This window comes from Eptatretus burgeri, chromosome 5 (assembly GCF_056783735.1).
Source record: "Eptatretus burgeri isolate ZD-2024b chromosome 5, Ebu_testis_v1, whole genome shotgun sequence".
Classification (NCBI taxonomy): Eukaryota; Metazoa; Chordata; class Myxini; order Myxiniformes; family Myxinidae; genus Eptatretus; species Eptatretus burgeri.
The window spans coordinates 108007477-108025046 of record NC_140965.1 but is presented as its reverse complement, the minus strand read 5'-3'; the positions used below and the strand labels follow the sequence as shown (position 1 = coordinate 108025046).

The window sequence follows — 17570 nt, the reverse complement described above, 5'->3', positions numbered from 1 at the left end:
TTCTGTACTGACATTCTGCAGACAAGTAGTACTTTAATTGATTAATGTGTACATTTCTGCAAGACTGATTAGAGGACATGTCTTCAAATGTTACCTTTGGAGATACTAAGCTCAACAACAAGATTGGAAGCAAAGTCAGCATTGCAAATGGCACACTGCTTGCAAGAGGCCAAGAAATTGCAGTTGGTTGTCGATTTGGACGTGAACGATAGACTTGATGGATGCCAAATAAGCTTGACAATAAATAAATAAAAAATTGGTGCTCTTGTTTCAGGACTGTAGAATATATCTATATCGATGGTTCTGACGTGTTGCATGAGGCTTAGGGCATCTATCTAATTTTGGGTTTTTTTTGCAAAGTCCGAGTCTCATGGAGGAGTGGAAACATGTACCCCCCTACCCCCCCCCCCCCGTAAAAGATAAACATGACAAAACATAGGTACATTTTCATATGAATAACAATTAAATCTCAACATTATGGATCGCTATAACTCGGTAGGTGGCCACGAAAACACAAAACGAGTCATCCAGTATTGTGATATTTCAGTAAACGAGGATGTAAACAGTACTCGGCGGAGCACATACCTCTGCCAGGCTGAACAGTTTATGTTTTGTATCTGACTGAAGACCGATAGGCCGGATCTGTATCCGGACCTTCACAAAAATCTAATCGGCTTGTTCTTGTCGACAACCCAACTGGTCCACCACGTTTTGTCATAATCCGTCCACAACGTTTTGAGATATCATGCTGCTTATCATTTTTGGCCCCACATCTCAATGGTGAAGAATCACTTCAAAAATTATCAGATCTGTATCTTCACCAAAATCGAATCAATTCGTCCTTGTCACACACCCAACCTGTCCATCAAGTTTTGACCGAATCTATCCACAACGTTTTGAGATATCCTGCTCAAAGACAGACAAACAGACAGTGGTAAAAACATAACCTCCAACCACTTTCAGTGGTGGCGGTAACTAAACTACTGATCTGTGATAAGCAAGTTGTTTAAAGTGAACGATCATTTCAGCTATAATTGTGACTTTGTTGACCAAGTCGATTGTGAAAAGAGAGCTGACAAACATGTACCTGAGCTGACAAAGAGACCTGACAAATATGAAATTATGAGGCTTGGCAACCTTTATGCAGATCAGGGTTATGTTTTCGACATTACATTGGTATCCACTTGGACGATCGCCTCCAGGGAAGGATATGCTTAGGAGAAAACTATTCGGTGATGCAGCTGCTGAGACGATTCAGTCGTATTCAGGTCTACTCAGATCCACTATTTTACTGCCAATTGTGATACACAAAGACAAGGGTGTGGAGCGAGTAAGAGTGAAGAAAGATGGGATTGAGAAGGGATAGGTAGTGAATTCAGGCCTTTAATGTGTCGACCAAATTTAGATACTTTGCACCTTGTGTCATGCTGCAAGAGCACACACAAAAATGAGGCTGGCTTGATCAAATGCTAACAGGACATGAGGAAGAAAAAGGACAGGTTTGATGTTTACATCTCCAATGTGATGATGTTGGAATCTGCGAGCTTGTCTGAGGTTTTCAATTAACAAAATAATAAAACCATTCCTTTCATGCCATAAAGACACGTAGGGCTGCTGAGGCAGTTTCATTGGCAAGGAGTACAGTCCTGGACGGGTCGCCACTCCGATACAGATTACCCCGAATGGTTATTACCCCAGTATGCTGGTACTCATTTCACCAACATCGGAAGGATGACAGACTGAGTCAACCCCACCTGGTGTTAAGTCGTTGTTAAACGGGGCCTCAAACTCAGGACCCTAAGGTCTCAAAGGAGTGGAAACAGCTACCTTAACCACAAAGCCAACACCAGGCTTAGATTTGCAATCACTACACACTTATTTCAAGTTTAGTGAAAGCATGTCATGTTTCTCTTGTTAGATGTGGCCTAACAGGTGAAGAATGCGACTGATGAGTGGATGCGAGAATGAGATTAAGATAAGCAATGGGGAAGCGCAAACTGACCGATTCCAAAATCCAGACTGAATGAACATCTCAACTCCTTTGTTTCTCATAACCTCCGTTTATGGAACCACCTTCCTGAGGCTCTTCTATCCCACTGGTCCCTCCAAGGCTTCAAGCAGGTGGTGCAGTCATCTCGCGTAATTTCCTATCCTTGCCCACAATCCTCTTTACCCACCATTGACCCGAACAAATTCAATCCTTTTACTTGTACGTTGCTGCGTTTCCTCCCCCATCTCACTCCTCTTTTCCAGTTCATTCACTTATTGTGCCCAACCGTTACCCTACTACCCCACTGTCAGTTCATATCCTCCCTCACCTCACTCTTCCATGAGCCTCAGTCATATAAAGAAACAGCCAACATGTTTTAATTGGTAAATATATATATATAGAAATGAATTTTAAGTTTACTTGCTTCTTTTGGAACTATTTTTTATCACCTGATTGTTTTGGCTTAAATTAAGATGTATTTTTTATTTTCCAACCGATGCGATGTTTTCAGGCTATTAACGGGCTGATTTATTGTTATTTACTTTTTCTTCACACGGGTATAATTTGTTACCATAACGCTTGCAGGTATATTTTGGGTTGACCCAAACTTAGGCTGCTCATCTGACACTTTTGAAGTTTACTGCAACTTCACTAGTGGGGGACAGACGTGTCTGAAACCTGTGTCTTCTTCCAAGGTAGGAGGATCTGGTGACACTTACACCTTGGACTGAAAATCATGTTACTTTTGAACACAGTGTGCTTCATGCCGTCATATCATTCACACTTAACTGCCTTTTAAAAAGTGTTTTTGATGCACAGCTCTGGTGTGTGTAACGTTCTCGATCGGTCCATCACTTCACTCTTCTCAGCTTAGGCATGCTCCATTAATCATGACAAAATACCTATGGAGCTTGTTACATCATCAGGTTCTGGCCCAAACAGATTACATGCTGCGACAAGAAGCAAAATTAAATAAATTATTTTCCCAGGATGCTAGGAATAAAGTCCCATAAGGTTTTGCAAATACAAGATAACAAAATGAGAGTCAGCACAACAACTAAATAAAGTTATTGCAACATAATGAGAAGAATGTGCCGTATAAATTGCAATGTCTGTGTAAAGTAGTGCGGTGGGGGTTCAAAATGTCGATATATTATTCAGCGTGGTAGTGACTGATGAATAGCTGGGTTTCAGTAATCATCATGATTCATTTAATAACCTGAACGACAATATTAATTGGAGGAAAAACAAATCACTGTGTCATCTTAAAATATAGGACTGGATAATCTGTTATGCGACCTATGTCTCGGTGGTGTGATGGTTTGAGCGTCCGCTCCAGGTCTGATAGGTCGTCAGTTTGAATCCTGGTCGAGTCATACCAGTGACTTCAAAAATGGTACGTGCTGCTTCCTTGCTTGATGGTCAGCATTTAAAAAGGATAGAGCATGGACAAACAACCACAGGTTAGCAACCATAGCACAGTCTTTGATGGGCATAATATCTGCCTCCTGTGTTGAAGTTGCTTCTGAGCAAGCATCATAATTAAATATGTACCAAGCTTGCACTTTATCAGGGATTTACAGTTTTTCAATGAGGTAGTTGGTACAGGGTTTGAGATTTAAACCAAAGACAAACACGACTTACACCATAACTTTGTGGTCTTTCTGACTGCGAAAGTGCAGTTGTGAGGAGGCGAGAGAAATCTAGCCAATAGCGAGCGATCGAGAAGTTAAGGATATTCTCGCCAAGCCATATCGAATCCTTTACTTGAAGTGATCATCTTGGTAAAATATCATTTTTTGTGAGGGTGGGGTGAGAAGTGGTGAGGGGAGGACGAGATAATCATATTATGTAAGTCAGGTTAGTCTTTTTGGCCGACTACTGGTAACATGTAACCCAGTGCTACCTGCCACATGGTCAGATTTTCGGCAACTAAACCAACACCCCTCACTGGATTTGCTAGTGTGAAGGGTGACTGTGACACCCTGTCAGGACTAAAAGCAACACCTGGGAAAGGGTGGATGCGCTCCCTTCGGGAGCCAATGGCCATGCAGTAAGGAGATGGTGTATCCTCAAAAAAACATCCATCCACATTGAACTGGTTTGTGGCAATTCAGTTAGACAAGAAGGGGTAGTGGAACCATTCGTGTGAGGCGGATGAGCGAGTATTAGCCAATGGCAACCATCAAAAGGTGGATGAGCTCGTATTTATCCAAGAAAAACCACAAAACTACACTCGTGCGGAAGAGGGCGGGTACGCAGTGTTGCTGAAGCTGTGGAAGGCATGTTCCTCGTCCGATGGATGGCACTGCAGTCCAATTCCTCCCCATCCACTTTTGTACCATTTTCGTAGTTGACGATGCTACTGGTATTTGTTCTCAGTGCTTACTCGTAAAAATTAAAAGAAAACTATAGCAGAATTCAGTGGAGCGCATACCCCTGCCGGGCAGAGCAGCTTACGTTTTGTATCCCACTGATAGGCCGGATCTGCGTCCAGACCTTAACCAAAATGTGATCAGCTTGTTCTTGTCACCTACCCAACTCATCCACCAAGTTTCGCCATAACCCGTCCATAACTTTAAACATCATGTTACATATCGCTTTTGGCCCTGTCTCTCAATGATGAAGAATCAATTTTATTATTAAAACATTATCGTGTCTGGATCTGGATGGTCACCAAAATCGAATCAATTTGTCCTCGTCACAGACCCAACCTGTCCTCTAAGTTTAATCCGAATAAGTTCATACGTTTTTGAGATATCCTGCTATATATCGTTTTTTTGCCCTATTTTTCAATGGTGAAGATCCATACTTTTAATAACTCTCGAATCCAGATCTTCACCAAAATTTATTGAATTCATCTTGGCACACACCCTACCCAAACACAAAGTTTCGTCTGAATCCATCCATCACACTTTGAGATATCCTGGTCACAGACAGACAAATAAACAGACAGATTAACGGTTGTGAAAACATAACCTCTGTCCACCTTCGGAGACGGAGCTAATAAGTCTTCCTCGTTTGATTGTTCCTTTGCTTTTTACAGCTGGACTTTGGTGTGGATAGGACACAGATTAACTTCTTGCACCTACTGAGTTCAGAAGCTGCACAAGCGCTGACCGTACACTGCTTGGATGGCCCCGCCTGGGATGATCCAGTGGAAAACCTTCCTCATCGGCACGCATTGCGCTTCAGAGCTTTCAACGGACGTCTTTTTGAGCCTGGTGGCTTACTAGCTCCCACAGTGCTGCATGATGGCTGCCAGGTATTCAGACGATGCATTAAAGAACTTAAAGTTGTTCAAGAAAATACAACAAAATATAAAAATAACATGATAATGTTAAATAAATAACGTTCGACTGAAGTTGGCAAGAATTTGGAATCTAGGTATAGGGTGACTGCTATAATTTGTCTCATCTTTGTGAAAGACACAATGGGAACTTTGATGTCCGCCAAAGCCCCCAAGTGCTGGCAGACTGGTCCTCCAGTTGAACGTTCTTCCGAGGGACGGCCCACACATTGATGCATCACCCTCTCTGTCAAACTCCAGGACGACAGTTTATAGCTGGGTCGACATTCACATACAGTTAAACTTTCAAATAAAAATAAATTCTGACCTTTTAAGAGAAGCTAATTAAAATAATCCGGTGTATGCTATTACCTTGGTGGGATGTAGTTTAATTGTATATTAAACAGTATGGATTCACGGAATATTCATGGAGGTCATAATCAGTATAATGTCATTTCCAAGGTAACATATACTGACTTCAAGGTAACGTATACTCGTCATATATGGTTCTGTTGTCATGAGAGCATGATATGCATCACTCATTAATGCATATATTTAAATTAATCCATTATTAAAACCTTAAATTCAATACATTAAGGGTCGTGGAGGCCAATGGTTGTTCACATACACACATCCTTTGACCCTGAAGAAAAACAACTCGTATGTCTCTGGCTATTGTTTGAGAGTGAACTCAATGCCGCAGAATCTGGCTGTGAGCACAGACCAACTGACACAGACCGCAATGTGTCCTCTCGAAGAAGATTGGGCTGGCATATTTACGGCATCTGATATTGAATCCACTTGAAAGTAATTCCACAAAAGCCTACTCTCTTTTACGTACTGCTTTATTCCATCCTGTCTGCGGCTGTCCTATCTATCCACTTGGTTCTGGTACACCGATCCCTGTGGTGTGGTGGCTTCAGTTTTGTAGCTTGCTTTCTCAACATAGAAAGCTAACCCAACTGAAAGCAACTTTACGTTACTCATTAATGCTCACAACAAGTGTGTGTCCACCCTTAGCCAATCCAGAGTATATTAACTTGCTAATCTCAGGGTTGAACTCTCAAACCAGTCTCCTTGCTCAATTTTATAATGGTACCTTGTCAATTCCGTCTGTTGTGTATGGACCCCCTCCATCTCAGATCACCCCCCCCCATCCAAAACCATGATCTTTTCTGCCCCCATTAACCCCCCATCCCCAAGCCCACCGTTTTCCAAATTTCCAGTTGTTCCTTCTTGAGAGTTCACGAGCCCTCATTCTTTCCCAAATCACTAATTTGTCCAGGTCTCCCTCGATTTTATCCCTCACCCCTGCTGTTGGTGTTTCCACTCTCTCTCCATTTCTCCCTCTCTCTACTGTTCCTTTTGTTCTGTTGCATCCTGGTCTATTCTGTGTTTTTGCTCTTCCACGAGCCTTGACTTTGTATTTAAAAAAAAAAACATTCCCCCACCCACCTCAAACAGGATGGACCAGGTGCGAATCCTCGTGCTGCTCGAGACAAGGCAGAATGTCAACTCATAGTTTGCCTCCAAATCTCATGTACCTAACCTGAAAGGATGGCGGAACTTCTGTCCATCCTTGACTCATTATCATATATGTGCTGAGATGGCGTGAATACCCATGTTCTCAAACCCTGCTCTGCTGCTCTTGCCTTTGTTCTCTTCAGTGAGTCCTTCGGCCTTGGTTGTCACCCTTCCACTATCACTCCCATTCACAACAAGTGTGCAAAAACAGATCCTTTCAACTACAGACTACTACGATAACTTCCAATTGCAAGCAAAATAATTATCAAATCCCTCATTGATGCAGCTGACATCAAATCTGTCCTCTATTTAAACAGTCAAATCCCCTGTTCCTCGTTGAACGGCCGGGAGCCACTGGTGGCCCCTGGTGTGCGGGCAACAATACACAAATGTGAAAACACCCCATCATTTTCCACCAAAAACGCTATCAGATTGACCAAATGGTTTCAAATGAGTGTTCCAACGTGAAGCATAAAAGTAACACAACTATATCAGGATACGGTTGCAGTATACAAACAATTACACACTTTTGCAGCCCAGTTAACCACAACGAAGAAGAGTACGTGGAGGCGGGGCCGAATAGCAGCCTTTATGGATCCCTGCAGGCGGTGTGGTGGTTCTCACACGGATGCCTTATCGGCAAAAGTGGCCCCTCTCTAAAACAATCGTGAAGATCACTGGTCTAATCGAGAGGGCAGATCACTGGCCTCCAAAGTCAGCCAGACTGGGTATCCTCCATCGTCTAAGTCATTCCTTGAAAAATCAGAGCTACTCATAGCTAGCCGACAAGACCTTTGAACCATCGATCAATGGAGTGTTCCATACGGGCTGGCACCCCAGCATCACATCTGTCACTCCTGGATTCTGTGGTACCTATAGTTTTCAACATTATTGGTATCTCCAAAGTTGAGGCTGAGCCCAAGGCCTGTTGCTTCGTGCATTACAAATACAGTAAGTCAATGGCCTGTTTTTTTTTTTGGGGGGGGGGGGGTTTGCCTGCTCTCGGCCCTGTGATCCTCCACAGCTCCTGCAGGACACACACATTCTTTCCATAACCCCCATACATAACGCAACGCTCTTACTTGACAATTACTGTGGTCTTTCCCTTCATCTCTCTCACACTCTGTCCACTTTTCCTGTTTCTCCATGTCCTTTCTTGTTGTGTCTGCCTGTTGCCCCATTGGCGTTACAATGCATTTTACCCTCTTTTATCTCGCTCTTCGATGAGGTCTTTATTTAGTTATTTAGTTATTTATGAAGAGGTCAACTGTTAAAATGATTACATTTTCTCGGGTTTTTCATTGAAATGGAAGCAATAACATTCGTCTTTAGGAATGTCCAATTTCTTCATTCGTGAATGGTACTGTACCTTCATCCTTAAAAATCTGCTTCCACTGCAGTCATTTCTTTGTGCATCAAGGAATACCCTTTTGCAGATGAGTTCTTCCTCTTCATGACAAAATATATATATATATATATATATATATATATATATATATATATATATATATATATATATATATATATATTTATTCAGAGGCTGAATCACAATGGGAGGGAAGGGAAATCGAATCCCAGATTAACATCCCTGCAATTTGTAAAACCCATATCAATGCAGTGTTATCAATAACTATACATACTGTATGCAGCCCTTCCCCTTTGCCCTCCACCCCGTACCTCCAACAAAATCCCAACATCCTCTTTGTACTCCTCACCAATCCTTCTCGAGTCATTTTGCTTCTCAATAGTTATGGATGGAAACAGCATCATCTGAAGACATTCACAAACCCAATAGACATATAATATGTCACAAGCTTTCCGTGTGCGTGTCCTTCTAGGTGCAAGACGGGACGTGGAGGAGAACAGAGTTCTTGTTTCTGGTCTATGACGTGCAACAACTACCGATTGTGGAGGTGCTACACACAGAGCCAAAGGAAGGTGCACGATATCACCTGGAGTTTGGTCCTGTGTGCTTCCTCTGAGAGGCCTTAACACAAAAAAAAAAGAACTAAACCAGACTCTCCCAGGAAAGCAGGCAATGAAAGTGTGGATGAAAAAAGAAAAAGGAAAAAAAAAAAAAAGAATGAGCCAAAGAGACTGCTTAACATAATCTTCAATTTCTATAGAATTTCTTCAAAACTTCAGTTACATCTGCTGGAACAGGCACAAATTAACATTATCGAAATACTACAAATGTATGAGAGCCTCGTCAAAGGTGAGAAACACGTGGACATAATACATTCTGAAATATGACCCTCAACGATTCGTCCATGATACTCGACTGGAGGATCAAGCAAGACCGGAAGTGCAATACTCTTCACCGACCCATCGATGTCCGCCTTCCACCAGACGAGGGCGATCATCAATCTCTTTAACAGTCGGCTTGAAATTGCTCGAACGTTACTCGAACGTTACTCGAGCGTTACTCGAACGTTACTCGAGCGATGTTGACAGTGCGATTGTGGTGTGACGCATCGTTACCTCAAATGTTCTCATTATCCTCTGGACTGCATGCATGGACAATGACAAACAGCTGTAGTTCAGGTACTACGATAGAGTTGTGAATAGGTGCAACAAAAGGCAAGAGTTGAGTTTCTGCTTCATGCCGGTCTCGTTTTGAGAATGTTCTCCAAAACCGATCAAGATGGTAGTTTTGTAAAATGAGGAGCGAATTATCTGTGCTGTCTTTGAGCTCCGAGGAAACTTCGGCAGAGCGGCAAGAACCTTGTGCTCAAAATGACAACGCAGTAGCTGTAAAGCTTTATTTTTGTTAAACAGAAATGCTTTATAACTTATATCGTGTAAATACTTTTGTACCAACTGGTTGACATTGTGTAAAAAAAAAAAAAGAAGATGTATTTGCAGGAACTATTTAAAGCTATTTAATTCGTTGGTTTATTTTGGGAAAACAAACATCTTCCTCCAGCTCCATTATAGAGCAGTTTGAGTTCTTTTTACCGTAATTCAGGTCGGAAGGTAAGAGTTTCACGACGAGGGGGAAGATATTGGTGCTCTTTTAGCTTTGGTGCTGACCACTTTGGTGCTGATCGTTTCTGTGAACCATTCTTCCTACCACTTCTCTTGCGGGTGGCTTTCGCCAAGCAGCGGTGTGAACACGTACGCAGGCCGAGTGACTTTCCACGTCGGTACGAATTTTCCTTGAGCTATACCTCATAAACTGCTTTGGCTGAATATTCACTTGGTGTCAGACTGTGTGTGAATTTATGTCCGAGCCGTGTCTGCCTGATTTCTGACTACTGCCTTAACAACTTCGGCATTGTGCTTTTATCCTTGGACGGTTGGAGTTCCACGATCACCGCCGACATAGGCGGTGACCGTGGAAGTTTACCGAGAGCGACGATCAAAGTGTGCCGTGACACGTTGACAGATTTACCGCTGAGGGTGAATCCGTGGAAGCGCACAATATGGTATATTTGTTGTCCGCGAGGTCATCCGTAAAAGCGGTGGCCGACTCTTGTATGGCTTCAGGCAGGATCACCTTCGCAGTTTCCAAGTTTTGACAAATTCATCTCAGTTTTGCTATTTTATTTTGCTCTGAAGCTTCTGATCCACTTTGGCATCATTGCAAGTTTAATACTTGTTTTTATTTTTATTCTTTTGAATTCATCCTGGTTTTGAAACCAGTTTTGATTTGGAATACATTTTTCTTTTGCTGAGTAGATGCTTTGTAAATGTCTGCAAAGGAATTCAGATCTTCCGCTTTATTCATAAGAGTTTAACTACCATATCATTTACTTGGTTGTATGTCAACAGCACAGTTTTCTTTCTCAGTAAAACATGATTTTTCTTTTTTTCATATTTTCAGTGTGAACTCATTTTTTATTTCTATTTTGGTACCTCACACCCTCTTCCCTCCAAAAACAATCACACATATGTACTGGTATATCTTGATACACTCGCATATCACACAATTGGGCACTGATTCTTAAGAGATCTTTTTTGACTGTGACCTAATCCAGACACAACAAATACAATGTGGTTGGCATCTAAGGCAAGAGCACTTGTGTGAGACATATTAGCACTCACAGGAGACCACGGAGCTCGAATGGGATATTCCATAAGACACCATGATACTTCCACTGGAAACCCATGAGACATTTCCAAAAGGGAATTTTGTGATAATTTCAATCTAGTTCATGAAGCAACCCTGAAGTTATATTTCAGAGAGGACGAGCAAGAATCTACCGTAATTCAAATTAAATGATTATCTCACCATGGAATGAATTACTAGACTTTCTTTTTCTTTTTTCCTTTTATCAGTCTTGTTTTTTGTTCACATCTAGAAATCCCTCTTCAATATCTGTAGGAGAATGAAAGATGGAGAAACTGCAGTTCATATGCATAATAATCATTGATAATTATCAAATGGTCATAAAAATTTGACAAGAGAAACATCGAATATTATCCGTGCAGAGCACCTGAAAGGACATGCTGTTGACGTTGGCAGAGCATCTCGCACTCGATCTTTGAAGAGAAGCGGTTCCCGTTTCCCTGGCAGCCACTGTAAGTGAACATGGTGCATGCATTCTTGTGCATGTCGAATGCCCAGGCAGGCTTGATCGCTTTACATTTCCCTACCAGCACCGGCAGTGAGCACACCGCTGGGGTAGTGGAGGGAGAGCAAGTCACCAGGGGGGAGTTGATGGTGCAACATCTTGTTGAAAAATGATGGACGCGCTCACGGATTAAAAAAAAAAACTTTGTATTCCTATGTGCTGTCTCCCGGCTTCTTGATGCCAGCATCAGAACTTTTCTTCTGAAGTTTTCTTATGTGCAATGCATGTAACCGCATTGACTTTATCTGCTGATGTAAACAAAAAATATCTTGGCATGGTGTCATAATTAGGGGAATTTTTTTTGCATAATTCTTTTTTCAGAAAATATGGCATTTTCAAATCAGATGTCTGCAATCACCAATGGTGTGCCTCTACCAGAGCCTCTACCAGAGGCTTTACCCTTGGTGATCGCCCATGACTTACCCTTGGCCTGTGAGCCAATGATGGCCATATTTATTTTGGACCACCATATGACCTTGACCTTCAACATTTAGGGATGGAGTGTAAATTAAGAAAATGTGTCCCCGTCTACAATCTATCCATAAAACTCAACATCATGAAAATCGGAGGAAAATATTTGAAGTTCTGATCAAAAAGGTGTTTTTTGTTAATTAGGTCACAATCTGATAAAGTAGGTCAAGGACACTAATCAAATATCAGATGCACAACTTTAGTGCAGGTCTACCGTTATGATACAAGAACACATTGAAAGACCAAGCGGTCTTTGAGATTCCACATTGGCAAAAAAAAAATTGGAGATTTTTTGGAGATTTTTTCAGACCACCATTTGACCGTTACCTTTAACCCACAAGGTGATGATGTGCCTTGTTCTCAAGCAGTTTTTTTTTTCCGATTGGACATGCTTTGGTCGAATTTTGGTGATAAATGTTAAAATGACTCATTCGGTCATGACCTTAAACTTCAGGTCAAGGTCAAAAAACTGTCAACGCCATGTACTTTCAGGTCAGGTCAGGAATGGGAGCATGTGCCAGAACAACGCATCGCTGCGTCCACTTTCCGCCGGTACTCCAGGGGCCTCCGTCTGGCCATCCCCCAGGCAGATGCCAGGCCCATCCCCATCTCCTTGAGATGATGGTCAACCTGCTGCAACCACGAGGTATGTGGTCGGCCCACTGGCCTCCTCCACTCATGAGACTCCCTCGCTGAGAGAATCTGGTGAGCAGGATCAGCGTCAGGAAAACGAGCCACATGTCCATACAGCCGTAGCTGATGCTCACGGACTATGCAGGTAACAAATCTCATCCGAGTTTCTCTCAGCAACCGCTCGTTGGACACAAAATCCGACCAGCGATAGCCAAGGATTCTCCGAAGAGACCTGGTACCAAAGGAATTAAGTCTCCGTCTCAGATCCTTGGTCAGAGTCCATGTCTCGCATCCATAGAGCAAGACTGGAAGTACCAATGACCTGAAGACTCGGACTTTCGTCCTCCCGCACAGGTACCGGCAGCGCCACACCCCATGATCCAATGAATCCATCACTCCCCAGGCCCGACCCAGATGTCTATTGACCTCTGACTCGCAGCCAGCAGAGACATGAATATCACTGCCAAGGTAAGTGAATCTCTCCATGACCTCAACATCCTCACCACAAACAGACACAGGCAGGACAGCAGCATCCAAGATGTCACCGAAAGCCTGGATCTTTCTGGAACCTGAACATGTACTTTCTATTCCCATTATTGATGCAAAATTTCAATATTAGGAATATAAAGTAGTGAAAAATAGTGGATTGGAGATACTATTAAATGGTATCACACGTCCAACTACAGTCCATCATTTTCAAGAAGAGACCACCTCTGATAAACAGCATCCTTTCTCATGACAATGCACGAAGAAATTTGCAGGACCGGTTGGTGTTCCCTCAGACCTAAGATGTTGAGACGAAGTAGTAAATCTCTGTTTATCGATACACCAGCTTCTTGATGTCAGCACAGAGTTTAAAGGGACAGTGAATGTGGAACCACTTCATGTACCTTAAAGTCTATTTTTGAATGAAGAAAAACCTGCACGGAGTTTTACAGACGACGAAAAAAAAAAATAATCACATTGTTGTATAAAACACAAAGGCAATGGAGGGATTTTCATTTTGTCATTTTAAAAGGGGTTCCTCTAAAGACAGGCGATATTACACCTAAAACTCATTTTATCAAGTATTATATGATCATGTGATACTCATTTTATCAAAAAAGTCTTCAGTTACATTTTTAGCCTCGTAAGAAGGATAAGAAAACACCACTTACCATCAGTGCGGCATGTCTTATGGCATTCCTCGATGGATTTGAAACGGTTTGCGTTTCCCATGCATCCCCCATATGTGAAAGGTTCACATACCATGGAGGAGCTGTTGTAGAAGAATTGCGGCTCATTTCCAATGCATGGGCCCACATCCGGTGCGAGTGTGCAGGTGTCTGTAGGACAGGTACACCATTCTTATCCACAGCCCGTATGACGTAAGCATCCTGGTTTGGCAAAGTTGCCACCTTAGTCGAACTCGACAAGCAACTTTACTTCTCTCAGTCAGTGCAAAGAAATAACTCAGCAGTAGGTTCAACTTCAGAAATGGATGAAATCAACTGGACATTGATTGAGGTATGCTAACCGCTGAAAACTCCATTTTTTGGTGTAACCCTTTTTTTGCTCCAACGATGGGTTAACGACTGAAAAGTCAGGTTCTCTTTCCTTCCCAGGGTGGTTAGCATACCTCAACGTCCTCTCGATTTCATCCGTTGTTCTACCTGTACGCAGAACCAGATCAACGCTAGATTTCACTCGCAATGACTGGTTCTTCCTTCTACGTTCAGCTTGCTATGTTCTGCCTCAGCATTCATTTTCTTTGTACAAATAAATAACAACATTCACTGCAAAACCTGCAGACTGACAAATTGCTTTGACATCGGTGGGTTGTTTTCTTAACAAGGTTTGAGGATTGAGCTAATTAGGTGAGCACAGCGTTTCCTCCATTCAAAAGCTAGTCAATCATTGTGACGCTTTTTAATTGTTGGAAGATGCATTGTTTCTTGCCAGCCCATTGTAATGAATGCAAGGTTCAAATTTTTTTTGTTTTTTTTTCACACACTTACTTTGACTTGCTGGTTCCGTTCCTGAACCTTCTTCAGCATCGGCAGCTACAGCTCTGCCTTGTCGCTGTTGAAACAAAGTCAATGCTTAGACAAAGTGGAGCACAGCTTACACTGTGCCTGCACATTCGAAGGTTGATCTGTCGGGCATCATAACTATTGCTTTTAAACATTTACTAGATGCTCATCGCAGCGTTGCTTGCAAAAGGATTTTAAATATTTTTATGACAAAAAAAAATTTTCAACAAAAAAGTCAAAGCGCTTCTCTTATATTCAAACTTTTTGGTTTTTGGTTTGTTGAATGAATCTGCTACGATTCCCAGTGTGACCACTCGTTGGCTTTTTTCACAAGATCTTGGCTATTCGTTGTTCACCTTGGCATCTTGGTTTTATATCAGTTTTCTTGGCGGATAGGTTTTCTATTATCATCGCTTTTCCGAAACCTTGTGAATTCTTGGCTTTTTTCATCGGCTCACCTTGACATTTATGAAAATGAGGAGTGGTCACACTGATCTGCGACTGCAAACCGAATATTTTGAGGATGGCAAATGCGAGGAGCAATGACATATCTCTTCGCAAACTTTGATCTTGAACCTTGTTTGTCCGTTGTCATGCCAAATGTGAGCTGTCCTGGGAACTGAGGTCATTGCTCAACGAATGGGAAGGACTCGTCAGTGGGGCTGTGTTGCAATGTCAACAATTAATCACAGTTTTGTGTGATCCTGAAATTGTTGCCTGCAGTAGTCGTTCGTTGGTGATGATAGGTGACCCTTCTGTATTTTTACACTACTTAGTCATGACAACTTGGGCTGAAACCAAAATTACGTACAAAAACCTTCATTTATCAGATAAATTGCTCATCCCTTTATTTGGGTGGTTAATAATAATTGGCCAGACCGCTGCCACGATCTCTCCCGAAAAGAAAAATAACCTGGGTTACATACATGAAGTAAAAACACGCCGACTCTTTATGTGCATGCATAAATACATCATGGTGATATCGCTCAGATGATTCCAATGTGAATATGAGACTTCCAAAGATGGCTTAGGCATTCCAGAAAAAAAAACCAACATGGTGAATGTGTGATTTTATTCCTGACAATTATTGGACGTGGAGTCAAGCCAGCTCTTCAGACAATGGGTTTGAAGGCTTCATGCGCAGGTAGCTTCATTGCCTTTGTAATGTACAAGATATTCCATATGCACAATGGAAATTGATCCATTAAGGGTCCACTGTCTCCACTGGAATACATTAAGTGCAATGAATGGTCGCATGATCCTAACTACCTCAAAAAATGAAATAAGATGGGCATTTGGCCCACCATTGCAGTGTTGCACTCCCAAGTTAATTTTTGCTTCAGCCATAAAGAACAATTAATCGGGTTAATGTTTTACTAAAGACGAAATAAGCGGAACTTGGTTGGTGACCCTCTATTGAATATTGTTATGAATTTGGAAGCCTCTTGGGTACACAAACTGACAGCAGTCCCCGCAGTTCAGTTATCTCGATAAGTATGTGTTAGACACACCCGCCGAGACACACCCCCCGAGATGCCCCATCCAATCAGGAGGCTCATCTCCTCATGGCCGACTCCGCCACAGCCAGATGAAGTGTTCACCCCGTCAAAAGAGAGGAGAGTGCGAGTCATCGTGGCCATTTTGCTCGAGGAAGAGAGTGAGAGTACAGGAGTGACCGTGGCGATTGCTTTACGTCTGCAATTGTAGTTCAAGCGGTCTTGGTCTTGGTGGTCGCTGAGTCTGGAGTCTCAGCTGCTCGACATCCAAGCTCCTATGGACTACGGGTCCCACACGTGCAGTCGCGGGCCTAACCGCACGAGGCGGCCAGGTACCGACAAGACCCTGGTCCCCAGCTCGCCTTTCCCTCCTGGGCTGAGGGACCGAATAAAGACCCGACGGGGTCCATTTCGTGTGTGTGTGTGTGTGTGTGTGTGTGTGTGTGTGTGTGTGTGTGTGTGTGTGTGTGTGTGTGTGTGTGTGTGTGTGTGTGTGTGTGTGTGTGTGTGTGTGTGTGTGTGGCGCCAGTCTGTTAGGTAGAATTGTATAAGTGTTTTCTTTTCATTGTACATTGCATTTTAATCGTGATTAAGTCTGCTCTGTGTTTCCCTCCCTTATAAATAAACTCTCTTGTTAAATGCCCCAGTTTGTTGCCCGTGTTTTCTTCCATTGACCCAGCATGGTGCGGGTTTGAGAAATAGTGAGGCCGTCGGTGCCATAAGTTGTCATTGGGTCTGATGGACTTTTGTAATTGCACTCGGTTACACTGGACCGAGTTTGCGAGAGTGGCCCGGTTCGACAGAGTCCGTTGAGGGTGTGACTTCCCCGGTAATTTGACGACGTGGGTACTTAGGTATATTGAAATTTGGCTATTAACCTACCCCACGCCGTCAGAGAATTGGCGAGCACGGTCCTTAAGTAACCCGTGAGCTTCTGGGTTGTCCGAGAGTCATGACCTAAATTCCGGGTGTTCGGTGGGAGACGGCTCTACTGCTCAACCTGGCAGCCGTTCCTCGCCACCGACCCCCGGCCCACAACAATATGTCCTCAACTATTTCTCAGACTTGCATCCATCAATTTTATTCAAACTTGGCACACAGATAAACGAATGATGGCTTGCATATGCATGTCATTTTGTTTCAGGGTCAGAACCAAGATGGCCGACTGGTGGCCATTTTGTTACTGAAACGTGTCCCCAACCATTTCTCAGACATGTATGGATATTTTGTTCAAACTTGGCACAAAGACAATACATGAGAGTATACATCTGCAGAATATTTTGTTTTGTAATCCGACTAAAGATGACCGACTGGCAGCCTTTACAGTTCATTTTTTTTTCGCAATCAGATCAAAGATCACTGAGTGGTGACTATTTTGTTGATGTGTATAACTATTTATTGGACAACATAATGATGAGTATAATTCCAATTTAAAGCTATAATATAATAAATATGGGCAAGCCCTTTAACTCTGTATATCAAAATTACTAAAACAATGGGGCTTTGTCATTTTATGTCTTTTTCTCATTGTTTCCCTTAGTTTATGTTTTAGCTGAAGCGTGTTGTAAAATAAACTGT

General features: G+C 42.5%; 2 protein-coding genes across 9 annotated transcripts in view; one reads left to right on the top strand and one right to left on the bottom strand.

Annotated features, from left to right (window-relative positions):
- The window catches only part of LOC147027127 (uncharacterized), a 389612-nt gene extending 378990 nt beyond the window's left edge, over positions 1 to 10622 (top strand). For 7 of the 8 annotated variants that reach the window (XM_085883308.1, XM_085883307.1, XM_085883302.1 and 4 more), the window contains 3 exons: positions 2576 to 2685; positions 5037 to 5255; positions 8642 to 10622. In XM_085883308.1, coding sequence (XP_085739434.1) covers positions 2576 to 2685; positions 5037 to 5255; positions 8642 to 8785 — 473 coding nt within the window. In that variant the 3' untranslated portion in view covers positions 8786 to 10622. Of the gene's footprint in view, positions 1 to 2575; positions 2686 to 5036; positions 5256 to 8641 lie in introns of those variants that run through there. The other variant, XR_015058689.1, reaches the window with a different exon arrangement.
- LOC147027126 (inter-alpha-trypsin inhibitor-like) overlaps positions 10511 to 17570 on the bottom strand; it is a 15669-nt gene continuing 8609 nt past the window's right edge. The window contains exons 2-5 of the mRNA XM_085883309.1: positions 14482 to 14545; positions 13642 to 13809; positions 11243 to 11425; positions 10511 to 11124 (exon numbers count right to left, since the gene is read on the bottom strand). Of these exons, the coding sequence (XP_085739435.1) occupies positions 11081 to 11124; positions 11243 to 11425; positions 13642 to 13809; positions 14482 to 14545 (459 nt within the window). The 3' untranslated portion in view covers positions 10511 to 11080. The remainder of the gene's footprint in view (positions 11125 to 11242; positions 11426 to 13641; positions 13810 to 14481; positions 14546 to 17570) is intronic.